The 17,194-nt window shown below is 33.3% G+C and overlaps 2 protein-coding genes across 5 annotated transcripts in view; one reads left to right on the forward strand and one right to left on the reverse strand.

Moving 5' to 3' along the window:
• LOC147838394 (uncharacterized) overlaps window positions 1–17,194 on the reverse strand; it is a 900,722-nt gene that overhangs the window by 65,928 nt on the left and 817,600 nt on the right. The gene's annotated exons all lie outside the window — the stretch shown is intronic.
• Window positions 1,804–17,142, forward strand: si:dkey-182g1.2. Of its 4 annotated transcripts, none has more exons than XM_087303755.1 (5): window positions 1,804–2,130; window positions 11,358–11,687; window positions 13,119–13,436; window positions 13,542–13,664; window positions 15,874–17,142. In XM_087303755.1, exons 1-4 carry the CDS (start codon window positions 2,085–2,087, stop codon window positions 13,652–13,654), a joined length of 807 nt encoding a protein of 268 aa, XP_087159881.1. In that variant the 5' UTR covers window positions 1,804–2,084; the 3' UTR covers window positions 13,655–13,664; window positions 15,874–17,142. The 4 variants fall into 4 exon arrangements, with proteins under 4 accessions (XP_087159881.1, XP_087159879.1, XP_087159882.1 ...); XM_087303753.1 differs by lacking the exon at window positions 1,804–2,130 and adding an exon at window positions 2,206–2,463; XM_087303756.1 differs by lacking the exon at window positions 1,804–2,130 and adding an exon at window positions 2,206–2,382.

A 17,194-nucleotide genomic window follows, 5' to 3' on the forward strand; every position in this document is an offset into this window, starting at 1 on the left:
CAAAATTATGTTTGTGTAATAATATTTTTCTTCAGTAAAAAGTCTTATTTGTTTTATTTTCGCTGAAATAAAAGCAGTTTTTAATTTTTTAAAAGGTCGAAATTATTAACCCCTTTAAGCTATATTTTGTATAGATAGCCTACAGAACAAACCATCATTATACAATAACTTGCTTAATTATCCAAACCTGCCTAGTTAACATAATTAACCTATTAAACCTTTAAATGGCACTTTAAGCTGTATCGAAGTGTCTTGAAAAATATCTAGTAAAACATTATTTACTGTCATCATGGCAAAGAACAAATAAATCAATTATTAGAAATGAGTTATTAAAACTATTATGTTTAAAAATGTGTTGAAAAAAAATCTTCTCTTCATTAAACAGAAATTTGCGAGAAAAAAAACAGGGGGGCTAATAATTCAGGGGGGCTAATCATTCAGGGGGGCACATAATTCTGATTTCAACTGTATATATTAAAACGAATCTGTTGATATTTTATAGTGTTATGGATCAATATAACACATTTAGGTACTGTAATTCAGTCTTTCTCCATTCCAGACCTCCCGTCTCCATCATCTGAAATCAACCGCTGCTGGATCCCGGACCATCATGAATGCAGGAAAGATAAAAAATAAAAGTGGTTAGAGTTATCCTACGGTGGACAAATTTATGGATTTAACAGTAGTTAAAATTAGTACATACACTCAAAACCATTGCATGCTGCTTGTTCAAACTACTTATTTACAATGAGCCAAATCAACACAATTATTGAGGGTTTTTGTGGGATAACTTTATTGTATTATGTTCAACCAACTTAAATTTGTAAAAACAATTAGGTTAACTTAAACAATTGCTGAGACAACATGAAGGAATTGTGTGAAATCTTGCATTTTTTCACAGCGTATAATGTAAATTTGTAGACTTATAAGATGGCATCATGGTAACAAGAGTAAATTGGTCAAAATCTGGTGGCAACAATGTTCAACTTTTTTTTGCATTTTTGTTTTTCATGTGACATTGCGTCAACCAGGCAATATTACATAAGTTTTGAGTATTTAAATAAAATTTTTATTCATAAACAAAAGTTGAATAATCTATCGCACAGCAATGCATATGACATGAAAGCCATTATTCATTATGGAGCAATCCAACTATGTCTATTTTTTTTTAGATCAGGCTTAAATTTACCAATATGAATTGTATAACACGTTTAACACATCACGCCAGCTTTAAAGAAGAAAATATAAAGCTGAATATCACTTATTTAATAATTTCCTGATATAATCAACTGAAAAAAAAACATGTAAATGGAAACAACAAAGGGCCTAAGACTAACCCCTGTGGCACACCACACTTTCCTGTTTTATGTTCAGCATCTGTTCATTTACGAAACCAGCAAGGTGGTTATCTGTCAAAGAATCTCTTAGACAGACAGCCATCTTATCCACAAATATCAATGTGAATCTTAAATATACTCAAATTAGCTTTAAAGACAGTTATAAACATTGTAAAGTCCAACTCAAGTGCTAAAATTACTAATTTGTTTGAAAAACTTCGGCCCAACTAGATTAGTAACATTTAGACAGATTGATTTTTTTTTATGACAAACATTTCTTACAATATTTTACAACCAAAACTCAAGATTTTCTCTCGTTATTTTTTTACGGTCGATTAAGAAAGACTCCCACTCTTTTCCCGACAAAAGCAGGTGTAGGAGTATTTCGGTGGGGGCGGGTTGTTTGCGCATGTATGGTTTTCGTACGGTAGGTGGCGATATGAGACTGTCCCGCGTCACGTTACCTGGCAGAGGGAAGATTCAGCCATTTCGAGCGCTGTCTTTTATTTGTAACACTACTGGACGTAAACCATTTCCACGTCTTAAGAAGCTGGGAGAACATCGCACGCAAACCTCCGCGAATTCACAAGTTTCTAAGCCATTATTTAAGCGGTTTTTGTAATTGTCGCTATCAATCTGGCAGGGTGCGGTTGAGAAACCAGAACACGGCGGATTTATATGGAAATTTAAAGCTACGGCCTTCATCTTTTTAAAGCTTCACTTAAATTACTCAACTCAACAATCAACATGGACTACGCGAATTTGACATTTTTTGTGTTGTTACTCATCAAGGGTAAGTAGCGATTTTATTTGTGTAGCTATATGACACTTTCGATTTTCATTAATACAACCGGAAATATACTAGCATATTGCGTATTTGCTTTTGCGTACATTCCTATTTGTGTTTGTTAGCCTGCTCGTAACGAGTGTTTTTATTGGTAAACTATACAATGAATAGGTAAAAAAAAATTGTGTCCTGCATATTTTGCGTTATTTTCCTTTATGAAGCCCACGACACCATTGGCTTTCAAGTTCAGGCCTTGCGGTAATGATTTTCAGCCTTTTGGAGATCGATGTCCAATTCACGTCGAGTCTATGTGTCGTGTGTGTATTGTGTGCTGTTCAGGTACATTTAATCCACATTTTTAGGTGTCAATTTGTGCATTTTTCTGAGTGGTTAATTTTTTTTAGCAATCAGACTTCCGGGGGTAGGCCTTATTTGTTTAATGCTGTCATTAATCTGTTTTTTACATGCATTGTTCCTATTTAAGTTAGCTATTCAGGCTCGGATTATTTCTGGTGAATTCATATTATAAGATATACAAGGATAAAGGCTCGTGTTTTATTGTGGTTTCTGTTGCCTACGCATGTAGCTAGCCAATGTGTTCTTGTTTTTTTCCCCTTTCAATGGAATTTGACTCACATTTTGTTAACAAATAAAACGCGCAGTTTAGACTAGGTATTTGATGATGCGTCATGTTTCACATAAGCTGTTATATCGATGGCGTTTCATGGTCGTGTTAAGCTATACGATCCCTTTAATATTTCAAGTAGGCTATTTAGTGTTGTAATGATAATCTTACAAGTGGAATCGACATTTCAATATCAAACAATGTGATACGATTCTTGTTTATTTTTTTAATGGTTATGTAGCCTAATTGTCGAATTATTAAGTAAAATGGCAGGATGTTTATCAAATTGCCTTAAAAATATATAAAACAAATATTTATGTAGGCCTCGTAATTTGCTAAATATCTAAAATAACGTCTGTAAAAAGGCCTATGTCGTGTTAAATATATCAATTGTTGGATAGTTAGGCTAGGCATAAATCATTTAGTTACACGTAATGCAGCTAATTTATGCAGATAATGTGTAATTCGTTTGTGAGGATAAACAAAAGCCTTCACAAGGTAAATCCATCAGGATATCAATGCGTGGCAATTTTCGCATGGATGAGTGCACGTGTGCGCTCCTGCAATGTTTTGACAAACATCAATACTGAAGGGGGCGATAGGGATACTTTTGGTTGCGGATGTAACAACCGGATGTGTTGTTATGCAGGTAAGATTAAACAAACCGGCTTAATGCATGGGATATAGTTTGATTAAAAATGTCACTTTCAGTCTGTTGCTACTATTCAGTTTATACAAAACAAAAACTGCGCACTGATTCCTGATAATGCGACCTCTGTATTGCATTTGCGTAGCGTTTCAGAGCGCAACGGCGCGATGTATTTCGCCACGTTGTTTGTGTTTAGGAAATTGAGGAAATATTGATATTATATAGGCTACTAACTGTTTGGGAAATCTTGCTTTGGTTGAAATGTAAGTGTAGCTCGTGTAGGGGATGGTCAATGTTAATGTTTGAGCGGGTGGTCAGTATGGAATATTACATGTTTTGTTGTGTTTTTTTACGTCTGTGGCAATGCTTGTATAAACCGTGCATATTCATATGATGACATGGCATTGCAGTTTATATTTATTTAACCACAAATACGGTTATTTATTTGATTCCCAGATAATTGGTGAACTACTGCAATTTATAATTTAAACGCAATACAAGCCTACAAAACACTTTTTTTTAGCTCTGTTGTTTTCAGATAAAGGTCACAAGATCATTTGAGGACATAATGGAATAGATTTTAAACTATTTTGCATGCTTGATGCTGGATTGCTTTCTATGTTTTGGATTTTAGTGATCAACTAGCAAATTATAACAGACTATGTATGGAACGAAAGTAAATGTTTGAGGAGTTGTTAAGGTTGTCTGCATGATATTGTAGGTTTATAACAAGTTGTAGAATGTAGAGGATTATATTGCATATATTGTTTTCCCCCCCACTAAGAATCAAACCCATGACCTTTATGTGTTCTAGGGCCATATGCTGATATTTGAGCTTAAAGAACTCTTGATACTGTATATCCATCACTTCACTGGGAAAACTGATTAGCTGGAAGCCAGATTTAGTACTTCTTACAGGTCTTGTTTTAAGATAAAGCTTTTGAAAAGCATAAATACCCCATGTTAATTTTGAGGTCTGGGGTTTTACCCAGGGATGTTAATTTAATTTCAAGTAGGAATCATATGACATAATTACTATCCTCAATGCAAAAGGCTATGCAGTTTTCTATCATTTATTCAATGTATTCCATTTTTAAAATATAATTTAGGAGGTCATTAAAAAGATAGTTTAAAGTACTGGGCAATTTGGCCTGTAATCAAAATCTCGGTTGATTGAACATTTTAACTCGATTATGATTAATGAACGATTATTTTATTTATTTATTTTCTGCCCTCATAGTTCACTGACAGGCATTGTACAGTAAATATGCGCACATATTACAAGTGAGAGATTTCTGAATAAAGGGTGCATTATTTGATTGTAAAATAATTGAAGGAAACATGCAAATAATCATCTACTGTCTATGATTATTTATTGAATATAAACGTTGACCAACTGAAATTGAAAACACACATTGCTTAAAACCAACAATCACCATTTTGCCAATACAAAAGCTAAAAAAAAATAACTTGCCCTCTTGAAAGCAAAATTAATTATTTTCTAAGGTTTTTCATATTAAAATTAGAAAACAAACAGTGCCTCTTCTAAATAAAACAACTCTTGTATATCCTGTAAATAATATTTGAAACAGTGCATTTCTTGCATCTTCTGTAAACAAATATTTTAATGTAAATGATTATATTGTAATGGAAAATATGCCATCTCAAGGCATCTCTGGTGCAGCTTTCAATTATCGTCAATGTAGTGCAAACGTGCAACGTGTAGTTACTAGGGGTGTAACGATACACTCAGCTCACGATACGATGTGTATCACGGTATAATGTTCACGATTCGATATGTATCACAATATTTGGAATAAAAATTTTAAATTAAACTGAAATGCAAATTTTACCAAGTAAACTATTTTTTTATGTATTTCTTTTGTTTCAACTTGTTAAACTGAACCTTCTTTAGGAAAATAAATTAAACAGGCCTGTCTCTGGAAAATAAAACAATTTAAAAACTACTTAAAAATATTATTGAAATGACAGAAACAAAATTAAGGAACAATTTAAGTATAGGTGCAAAAAAATAAGCTTTCTGTTCAATTGAATTTAACAGTAAGAGCTTAAGGCTTTGCTTGGTCACTTGCGTTTTTTGTGTGTGCAAAAAAAATCCACATTTCCAGGTATTTAATTCATATTTAATTAAATTCATTTAGAGATATCTCTAATTACAATTGTGATTAGTCAAAACTCATTTAGAGATATCTGCAAATATTTTTCGATGGAAGTCAATGGAGGAATATGACTAGTCATAATATATTTGCAGATATCTCTAATTGTCATTCTGACTAGTCGAATTATAATTATGACTAGTCAAAATATAATTAGAGATATCTCTAAATATATTTATGGATAGTCAGAACAAAGGTTTAAATGCTAAAACGGCTTGCCATACGCGCGCATCTATCATAGTCTGCCCTCTGTAGTAACAGCTCTCGGTCAGCTCACGTCATGTGTGATTTTGCGGCGGGAACATTATATGAAGACAGAATGATATTTTAGGGTGAATTGTACCTTATAAATACAGTATGTGACTCTTTCAACACCATTAGGAGGTATCCATGTCGCTGTGCAAAGTATGTAAATCAATGTGAAGACTTTAAAACTTAGGATGTTTGACCCAGTATGCATGTCAAAAAGCAGACGAGTCTAAAGCAATGACTGTACAACCGAAATGTTGCCAGACTTCTGATTTTGAAAGGATGGGCCATCCTCTATTTCAACTCCACTCATCTTGGTCCGCTAACATTACTGCTGCGGCAATCTGAACTCGCGTGCGACAGCAGGTGGAACGTAGCTCGCGTGCAAACAGCTCAACTAATAAGAGAAAACGGACGTCATATCGTAATCAAATCGTCATAACGCCACGATGCATATTGTGACATTTTTGTACCACAATAAATCGTACAACGATAAATCGTTACACCCCTAGTAGTTACGTTTTTTGAGAAGTGCGCAGGTATGCAACAGCATAAAGGCTGCCGACCATATCCGTGCGCTCGACACAAGTATACATTCGCCTTAACAGTGTAAGGTCATGTGACTCCACACACGGTATTTTACAAATCTTACTAATTTATAGATCATACGCTCTGAGTTTTGATTACTTTTTCAATTTATAATACAGCTCTAATAGTTCACCAAAGAAAATGAAGATTTACTCACTAAAAACCTGTAGCCATTGACTATTGAAATTGACTATTGTAGGGAAAACAAATACTAATGAAATTCAATGACTACAGATTTGCAACTTTTATTAAGTTATCTTCATTTGTGTTCTACAAGAAAGAAACTCATTAAATTTAAAAGTCATTTATGACCATATTTATTTATTTTTTGGGGGTAAACTATCTCTTTAATATTATGTTAGAAGTCTGCCTAGACGTGTACTCCATGTAAATGTTTGTGATCTGATTGGCCAGTCTCTTTTTGCTGCATACAAATGTAGTAAATAGGGATTCCGGTAATAAGACATTTTGAAGCTCTGCACTTGTGAAAGATCTTCAAAAGCCCTTCCCCCAGCAAAAGCCTGTGACATTCCCATAAAAGACGTAACTGATAGCAGGGAGAAAAGAGGCCCTTCTGTTTCGATGAAACCCTATGGAGGAGAGGCCTCAACATGCAGAACTAAATTCTCATGAGTGGAAACGTAATGAGGTAACTCACGCTAAAAAAAAAAAAACTTCTGCATTTTGCATTTTCATTAGGGTTAATCTGTTCCTCATCATGGATAAAGCTCACAAGGCATTACATTTAAAGACATAGTTTACTCCCCAAAAAATAAATTATCATGATTTATCTAACCTATACTTAATCTAAACCTATTTTGTGTGTGTGTGTGTGTGTGTGTGTTTTTTTTTAAACACAAAAGAAGACAAACTGTTGGAAAACTGTAACCACCTTCCATAGTACTTGTTTTTCCTATAATGTAAGTCAATGGTTAAAGTTTTTCAGCTTTCTTTAAAATTTCTTATTTTATGTTTAACAGAAGAATCACTAAAACCACTGAAGGGAGAGTAAACAGTGAGAATTTTAAATTTTTGTGTAAATTATCCCTTTTGAAAATTTACTTATTCACTGTTTCAAAACTTCACATATGTCCTGTCTTGTGACATGTTAAAAAATATATTTTTATTTATTTAATTATTGTACATTATATTGTGCATCCATGGCTTCATAATAAGGATAGTACATTACATATTTAGTCTGAGTGAATTACAAGAATAGTAAAGTATGTTTATGATACGTTCAGACTGTGGCACGTTACAGCAGGAGACTTAAATTCTTTGCAGTGACCTGACCTAAGAGTCAAGCATGTTCATACTTGCAAGTCCTTACATCATTTTCCTGAAAATGTCCTGCAGATATACAGTATTTCCCTTGTTGGGTTTCATTTCATTTTAATGTTGAATCGTTTTCTAACCAACACTGTATTTATTTGACCGGAAATCCAGTACAAACTATAGCACTATGATATATTCGTGCAATATGATATATTTTCTATTTCATTGTTTTAAAATAATAATAATAATAATATTTTTTTATATAATGCCCTTTTCTAAAACCCAAAATGCTAACTTTTTTTTTACTTTTTCCTGTGATGCAAAACAAAAACTTTTATATTGTCATTGAAACTAAGTGTGACATTTGTCCTTGGGAAGCATTTTTCAGGACAAATAAAAAGTTCTCAAGGACAGCATTTTTAAAGAAACCTTTTAGAATCATTACAGATGTCTTTTTATGGTCATATTTGATAAATGTAATGCACATTTGTTAAATAAAATCATTAATCTATTAAACAAACACAACCTAAACATCTGAGTGGTAGCTTTCTTTGTAGATTTTGTATTTGACAACAAAACTGTTTTTAACATTAACATGCTATATCAGCAGCAAATCAGCACAATTTGTTTGAAAGATCATTTCAGACTGAAGTAAAATCCACTTTGAAGCACAGAGAAAAAAAATACATTTTAAAATATAGCATGTTTTATACAGTGCTCAGCATAAAAATACATAACAGAGTACACCCCATTTTGAAAAGGAATATTTGTATACATTTCTCAGTGAATGTAATCTATTTTGGTGGATTAGAACAAAACCGATTTAATAAACAGATATGTTTATACAAATACAATTAAATTCAAGCTAAAGATTGCAATATATATATATATATATATATATATATATATATATATATATATATATATATATATATATATATATATATATATATATATATATATATATATATATATACAACCTACAAAATTTTAACTAAATTTAAAAAAAAATTGTTTCTGTTGATTTTTTTTTTTTTTTTCCTCTTTTTTTTTTATTTATTTATTTGTATTTAATATTTTTCTATAACAAATTTGCCTGTACTAGTTTTTGGACCATTATTGTAGGTTATTTTGTTAAATAAGCTCCAGATTTGGCTTCAGTATTGACTAATCTAATGTATATGCACAAATATAATATTGTATAGCTTCCTGTTATAAATATGAATTTAAAAGAGAGATTTGTGAGGGGTGTACTTCTATATACTGAGCACTGAATATACTATTTCATATGATCAGTGTTGTACTTCATTTTTGGCCTCATAAAATAGTCTGTGAGCATAGGAGACTTCTTTAAAAAACATTTTTAAAAACTAATATTTTCAAACCTTTGATATACCCTAATCAAAACATTTACATCTTTAAAAAATCTAATGTCAGTTTGCATTGTTTGTTGGTAGGTGATTGTTTTCTTCTTCGAGCCATATATTTGTTCTATAACTGTATTTGACAGCTCAGTCACTTTTTTAAGTTTTTCTAAGTAATATGAAGTGTGAATGATTGTCCAGAAAATCACTGCTATCGTAAAAAATACTTTAGGGAAGTGGTCTCCTTTAAAGTTTCGATTAGCGCTGAGAAAAGTAACAGGTGTCAAGTGACTGGACTATAGACACCATCGTCACTTGACACTTGTTACTTTTCTCAGCGCTGAACATGACGTGCTTACAACGAGACCACTTTCTAAACAAAGTATTTTAGCGACAGCATTGATGGTTATTGTATTAAAGTGCTTGGATTATATATATTTAACCAATTATACGTCCCAAAGTGCAAATGTCTTGAATACGGCCAAGAACTTCAATAGCTTTTGTATGCACGTCAATGCAGAAATTATTATTGTGAGCCATGAAGCGCCCCCTGGTGGTCGCTACGGACATCGATAACATAATTTACCGCCCTCAAGTCCGCTCTAAGAGAAATAATGTAAGCGTAACGACAAATATAACTTCCTTCCTGACAAACAGTTTGCCTTATCACTGTTAATTGTTGCTTTTATTGTCAAATAAATCCAGCTTTTGCCATCTATTCATGCGGCGGTTTGATTATCTACACATAGTTTGTCACTGAATTCGAATCATCCACCATTTTTTTTCCGATGACAGATCATCTCTGTAAACGAATGTTATTGTACAATGGATTTCTCCTAATGTGTCTAGTTCACAAACAAAACGCTTCTATGTATAAAAAATAACTTTCTTACCCTTGTTTTGGTCACAACGTTGGTCCTATATGTTATGTATTATCCACCGCTTCGCTTCTCAATGGTTTCTAAACGCGTATATCTCTATCAACATTATATTTAAAAATATACACCATTATAGCTGTTTTAGCCTGCCAAACTGCCTTACACAACCAACGAATAACGTAAATCCTTTATCATTTGATTTAACCGAAGGTAAACATCCTCGTCTTGTCATGTTATAAAGCCCTACTGTATGATCCAGTTTCAATTTTAATATCGCAGCTACACAATCGGACACCAGTTTCCGCATTCTGCTCGTCCTCTTTCTCGCGAGATCTCGTTTAAAATACTTGCTCATGTCTATTAAGACAGGTTATTTACGTCCAGTCCTATTTATATTCCTTAAAATCGACTAATCTTGGCTTTGGAAATACACTGGTGAGGCAGTGTTTTGTTTTGGAGGTTTTCATGCAATGAGGTACATGAGTTTGTACTGTAGCTATAGTGATATAGAACACATACTGCATTTATAGGCTAATATTTACATTTTTAAAGATGTTTACATTCATTATTACTTCACAATGTATTTACTTAAACGTTTTACCACATTTTATTGTGATTTATATTTTTACATTATTAAATTTGACTGAGTTTAGGCATTGTTGGTAAAAGGCTGTTAATATTTAAATAAATAAATAAAATCACATTCAATTTGTAGGTATCATGTACTACAGTGTGTTTGTCACTTGATTTCTTATTAGAAAATTGTGTGTATTTTAAGTAATAATAAATCTAATTGCGTTGCCTTGAACTTGAATTTAAAATGTAACCAAATCTGCGTTTTCTTTGCTAATTTTTCTCTGCCAAGTATTTTTATGTGCATTATATACAGTTGAAGTCAGAATTATTAGCCCCCCCCTGAATTATTAGCCCCCTTGTTAATTTTTTTCCCCAATTACTGTTTAACGGAGAGATTTTTTCAACACATTTCTAAACATAATAGTTTAAATAACTGATTTATTTTATCTTTGCCATGATGACAGTAAATAACATTTGATTAGATATGTTTCAAGACAATTCTATACAGCTTGACATAATTAGGTTAACTAGACAGTTTAGGGTAATTGAGCAAGTTATTGTATAATGATGTTTTGTTCTTTAGACTATCAGAAAAAAAGAGCTTAAAGGGGCTAATAATTTTGTCCTTAAAATGGTGTTAAAAAAATTAAAAACTGCTTTAATTCTATCTAAAATAAAACAAATAAGACTTTCTCCAGAAGAAAAAATATTATCAGTCATACTGTCAAAATTCCCTTGCTCTGTTAAACATCATTTGGGAAATATGTAAAAAAGCTAATAATTCTGACTTTAACTGTACATAGTATAGATTCATATTGCTATATAAAGTGTTTTATTTTTGCTGTTTTCCAGGCGTGCTTGGAGTCGAGCCCAATTCAGTGAAGACGCTTGAAGTGACAGAAGGCGACCCTGTCTTTCTAGACAGTTGTGTTACCGAAATACAGAAAGATGATAAAGTTGTGTGGAAGTTTGGATCTCGTGTCATCGCCACTATTGCGTCTAACAGTGCATTATTGTATGACACCGATGATGGCATATTCGCAGGCAAACTACAAGTAAATGACAAAACCGGAGATCTCATCATCAGAAATCCCAGACCTAAACACTCGGGGGTTTATGAGGTGAAGATCACCAGTGTCAACAGTGCAATGCCATGCAAGACTTTCAGGGTTGCTGTGCTTGGTAAGTAACACCAAAGACTATTGAATACACAAGTTATTTCACTCGTAGGCATGGGCCGGTATTGGATTCTGACGGTATGATAACTTTGAATAAAATGCTCTAAAATGGATATATATATATATATATATATATATATATATATATATATATATATATATATATATATATATATATATATATATATATATATATATTTATTTTTATTTTTTTTAATGTTTAATAACTTTTTCCCCCCTTGAAAACTATATATATATTACTGCCAGACTGCTTATGCCATCAAACATATTTTGTTGGAATGTCGAAGTTTGACTGCCCTTACAGAGAGCTTTGCTTAGCGAGAGCTCTTTCTAGCTTAGCTTCAAACACCGTGCCAAAGCTTAGATTTTTTTCAGTTGCCGCTCTAAAGGTAAATAAGCAAACGCTAAAGGCTGATTTATACTTCTACGTCAAACGCCGGCATATGATACGGCGCTGACGCATAGCCCTTCGCCGTGGCCGTCAGCGTCACTGACGTGCACCTCTTAAAAAATGTAACTACACGTCGCAACAACGCGTAGCGCAAACTCTGTGATTGGTCGGCTTGGTAGTGCTGACGAGTCTAGGCAGGACCGAGAGCCGCGCGAATGGCGCGAGCGATTGTTTACAAGTGTGGAGTCCCGTGAGGGAGCTCCGGATGGAAAGTTTTGTTTTGTGTTTACCTCATAGTTAAAGTTGTTGCACGTCCGCCGGTTCCTGCCTCAAAATGAGCGAGTTTGAGTCAGGTGTACAACCAGGAAGTGTTCAGGAAAAGCAAAACAGCAGAGAAGAAACTCGACACAGAGGAACATTTACACCTCACTGCCAACTAGTGATTTAGAAGTGTAATGCGGACCAACAGAGACAGCGCGCAGAAGTCTAAATGCACAGCTGCGCGCGTTGCCTGCGCCGTGAGTTACACTGGTTACTTGATGCAGAAGTATAAACCAGGCTTAACTTGTAATGCTTGTCAAGCTGGATAACAAGTAAAACATCAGCACTAGGGACTTTACGGTCCTCACTTCAAAACGAACCAAAAGTAGGATTCTACTAAAGTAGGAGATTTACCCTGCTGTTGCTCCCTTCCACCTCATCCCTGTCTATGAGGCGCTGAACTCCGTATCAGTGCGTGAGAGAGACCGTGTTCACTCTGCTCTGCGCACAACTATAGTGTTTTTTTTTTATGATTAAATGTCCCGTGTTGCGCAACACAACGAATCACTAATGAAATCCGGTGATATTGCTTTTAGTAATCTATTTTTATCGACTTAATTGATTCATTGTTGCAGCCGTAATATACATGCTTTTATTATGCATAAATAATTTTACAACACAGCTTTGCACTGTTAAAATATATGTATAATTAACACGACACTAACTTGGGCTTTTCTTTTCATTTTTCTATATGCATTTCAGATGCGATGCCTACGGAGGTGTCTGTAAAGGTGGGAGAGCCTGTCATTTTACAGCATAATATTTCTGACGTACACATGTATGATGTAATAGAGTGGATGTTTGAAGATGGCAAGACTGCCATCGCTCGAATCAACAAACAGATCAGTAAAAACCCCTCGTATGATGAAAAGAATGAGAAATTCAAAGGCAGACTGGCGCTGGATCAGACAGGATATCTGACCATCGCAGACTCCAAAACCACAGACTCGGGACTTTATAAACTCGAGGTGATAGGAACCAACTTAAAAGGGAACAGGAACTTTCGTGTTATAGTCAGTGGTGAGTACAATCTGCCGTTTGCTAGTCTTAAAGGGTGAAGATTTGTTATTGAATTTATAGGATTTCATTCTGAATTGATTGTCTCTCTTTGTTTTTTTTTTACAGAACCGGGTCTGTCCACAGTTTATATTGTGATCATTTTGGTTGTTATTGTGTTGATCGTGGTGGCGGTGCTCGTTGCGATTAAGTGTCGCATTAATAGAAAGACTGTATTATAAAAATAACAGAGTAAGTAAGCATCTTATATTGACTTCATTTACTGCAATGCATTTCACTATGCTAAGGCAGAATACAAATGTTCATATTATTTAAAGGGTTGTATTTATTTGATAAACACACCGTATATACAGGGCTTCACATTAACTCCCGCCAAATGCGGGTAGATTTCAGCTGTAGCACCTCACTAGCTACTTTGGCTGGTTGAAAATTATTTTTAAATTGCCAGTTCTGGCTCATCACTAAAGATTAGAACTGTAGTTTAGGACAAGTAAATGCATGCAAATGTGATCAGCAGGACTGATAACTGTTCGTGCGAGCAAAGAAAGCAGGTGAATACTGATTGAGAGGATGTTCAGGCGATTGGTGAAACACAGGTCCTCACTCACTGACTAGTGCATCACTGTTACGCACACAGCAAGTGCTTAAAAGCTCCCACGTCCTTGCACGAAGCAACCGTGACTGGAGACGCAACTGGTGGGATTGCTTCTCTTTAAAATAGTCTGGAAAAAGGCTGTGCTCATGCAGCCACGGTCCTGCTGCTTTCCACAGCTCCAGATTTTTTGTAAGCAGCCGTGTTTGCCACTTTCTCTCGAACCATTCTTTAAACAGATTATTAATGGGCCTAATGTTAACCATGGCGTGCGATCATTCTTTCATTATCGCACACAGTATTTTTCGCCGGCTTTCTATTGCTTATAGTTAATTTTGTTTATATGTTTGAATTAGCATCCTTTACATTAACAATGCTTTACTAGGATATTAACTCTCCATTAATGTATAGTTGAGTTTTAGCCCATCATTGAGTATTTACTTGTGTAAATGTGTGTAAATTTATATTTTTTTCAGTTTTTAAATTAATTTCACTAATATTATTGTAATATAATAATTGTTATATTCAAATGTTCGTATTATTTATTTATAATACAGTTTGTAAAGTCATATTTTCTGTCTTTTAGTAGATATATTATGTTGAGAGACTAGCTTTGTTCACCAAATAAGTGGATCTAATTGGATTTACATTGTAAACATTAAGTAAAAGTTAAAAAGGTATTATTTTTTATTTCATATATTGAATTATTAGTTATGATACCCCTAAAATCGTTCCGCATAAATCCGCAGATTTTTGACAATTTACCACAGAAATAGCAAAAAATGTCTATTGCATTTTAGATGCGTGACAAATTTTTTTTATGTGTTAATGGTTTTTTAGGAACATTTTGTTGAATAAAAAGTGCATGTATACAGCTATATTTTGCTTGTTTCGACTCATGCTAATTTAAGGAAATATATACTTTGATGTGGCTAGATAATTTTTATTACATCCTTAGTAATGAGCACTGAAAATTCACGTAAAATAAAAACTAATTGCAACGTGACACTTTAAAACCATAACCTATTTTTAAATGTACATTGAGCAAGCTTATACACACACAGAAAATGAAATGAACGATGATGCATGTGGGCATATCACAAAGTTTAAATTAAGTAATTTTACCTTGGCAAAGTCACATTTATGCATGTAAAATATAATTTCCCAACTAGTGCTAGTGAAAATGGTGAGTGGCTAGAAATGTTGAAAAACTACTAGCCACAGTGACTGGTGATCAAAAAAGGTAATGTCAAGCCCTGAGTGGAATATTCTGACTGATATGATGAATTTTAAAATGGCGATTTTCTGGCTGAATAAGTTTTACATGTATTCCTGTGATGCAAATATAATTTTTTATTAGAAAACTTTCTAATAACCTTCATTTGTCGCTCAAGAAATCATGATAAATGTTTTTAAGACTTTTATTTTTTGAATTTTGTTTAAAAAATGTAGATTTCATTTAAAAGTAACTTTAAAAATAGCTTTAAAGCAGAACAACAAGATTCAGTATTGATAATAAAATATTGTATAAAAACTATAAATTTAATTATTGTACTGTTACTGGCTTCTAAAAAGTCATAGTATATATATATATATATATATATATATATATATATATATATATATATATATATATATATATATATATATATATATATATAATTGAAATAAATATATGTATATATTTTGTCATTAAAATGCCTTATATTTTTTATTTTGTATTTTAAATATTATATTTTAAGTACTTTAATCATAAAATTACAGCCTTTTTTCTTCACACTGCTGAATCTGTTGAGCTTTTGTTAAATAGTAATTTATCATCTTTATTCTTATTGTGCTTGCTTTCAGATGGAGATGAAGGACGTCCATTGAAATAACAACAATAGGTCAGAGCGTCTGTAACACGGCACTTGAAATAAACAAGAGCGAACTTTTTGGGCATAAATAGGGAAAACATTCTTACATAAATCTACATATGCACATTTGCTGGAATCATTTTGCTCTAAATGCTGATTTTATTCATTTTGTTGTCGTTTTAAACCATAAGTCTCAAACTGGATTCCTGGAGGGCGGCAGCTCTGCACAGTTTTACTCCATTTTTAATCAAACACAGCTGATCCAACTAATCGAGTGTTCAAAAGAGTCTCAAACACCTAAAGTAGTTGGATCAGCTGTGTTTGATTAGGGTTGGAGCAAAGGAATTGAGTTTGAGACCTGTATGGTACAGTTAGTATATAATACGAGAAATCAACCCTGTTATAAACGGATATCTAATCTTGCTGGCTCATGGGACTGCAGCTTTAACGCTTCTGGTAGATGTTTTTTAGATTATACGTTATATTGACTACATTTTTTTAAGCAATTGTTTTCTGTTGAGATTTATTTCATATCTTAGAGGGCCAAAGAAGGGACTGTGTGAAAGATTGATGTTTTTTTCTTGAATTTTCATATAAAAACTGTTTGCCTCGTTTTTACTGAATAACTACTTTAAGGTTTTAGATTTTACTGTCATATATGTTTTGTTTACATGAAGACGGATTGAGATGAACGTTTGTTCGCTTGAAGGGTGATATGGTTGATGAATGTTTTCAGCTGGGATACTTAAGCTGTTTTTGAAATCACTGGGATTCATCAGTTGTATGAATGCCAAATTTGTTGCACTTTCTGTAAAGCCATTGAATGGTGTCACTTTGAATATGCAGCCATGTTGTTTTACTTTTTGTTATTTCTGTGCTATGGGCTGTAATGGGAAATGATGACCTCTCGCCAGCCTGATTTCACCAAGTAGGACTTGTTCCTGGATTATCATCTATATTGATCTTGGAACAACATTCAGATCAGCCAATCAGAATAAAGGGATATGTTTACTGCTTATGTTAAGTTTAGGTTTAAGCACTTCTATATGGTTGTTATCCAACTATTATTCCTCTCAGATTTTGGGAATAATTTACAGTTGTGATTGGGTTTAGGGGTTCGGAATAGATGTGGATGTTAATCTAGGATTGCATTGTACTTGGCAAAATCATGATGTGTGAGGACATCTTAATGCCTTTTTGTATTGTAAGAAATGTATGAAATTATAAAAAAGGATAAATACAGTGGTTATTTTCAAGATGACTTGGTGTATTACTATTGTTTGCGGTTGTACGTTTAAATTAAGATGTTAATC

This window comes from Danio rerio, chromosome 22 (genome assembly GCF_052040795.2).
Source record: "Danio rerio strain M-AB ecotype USA chromosome 22, GRCz13ab, whole genome shotgun sequence".
Taxonomy (NCBI): Eukaryota; Metazoa; Chordata; class Actinopteri; order Cypriniformes; family Danionidae; genus Danio; species Danio rerio.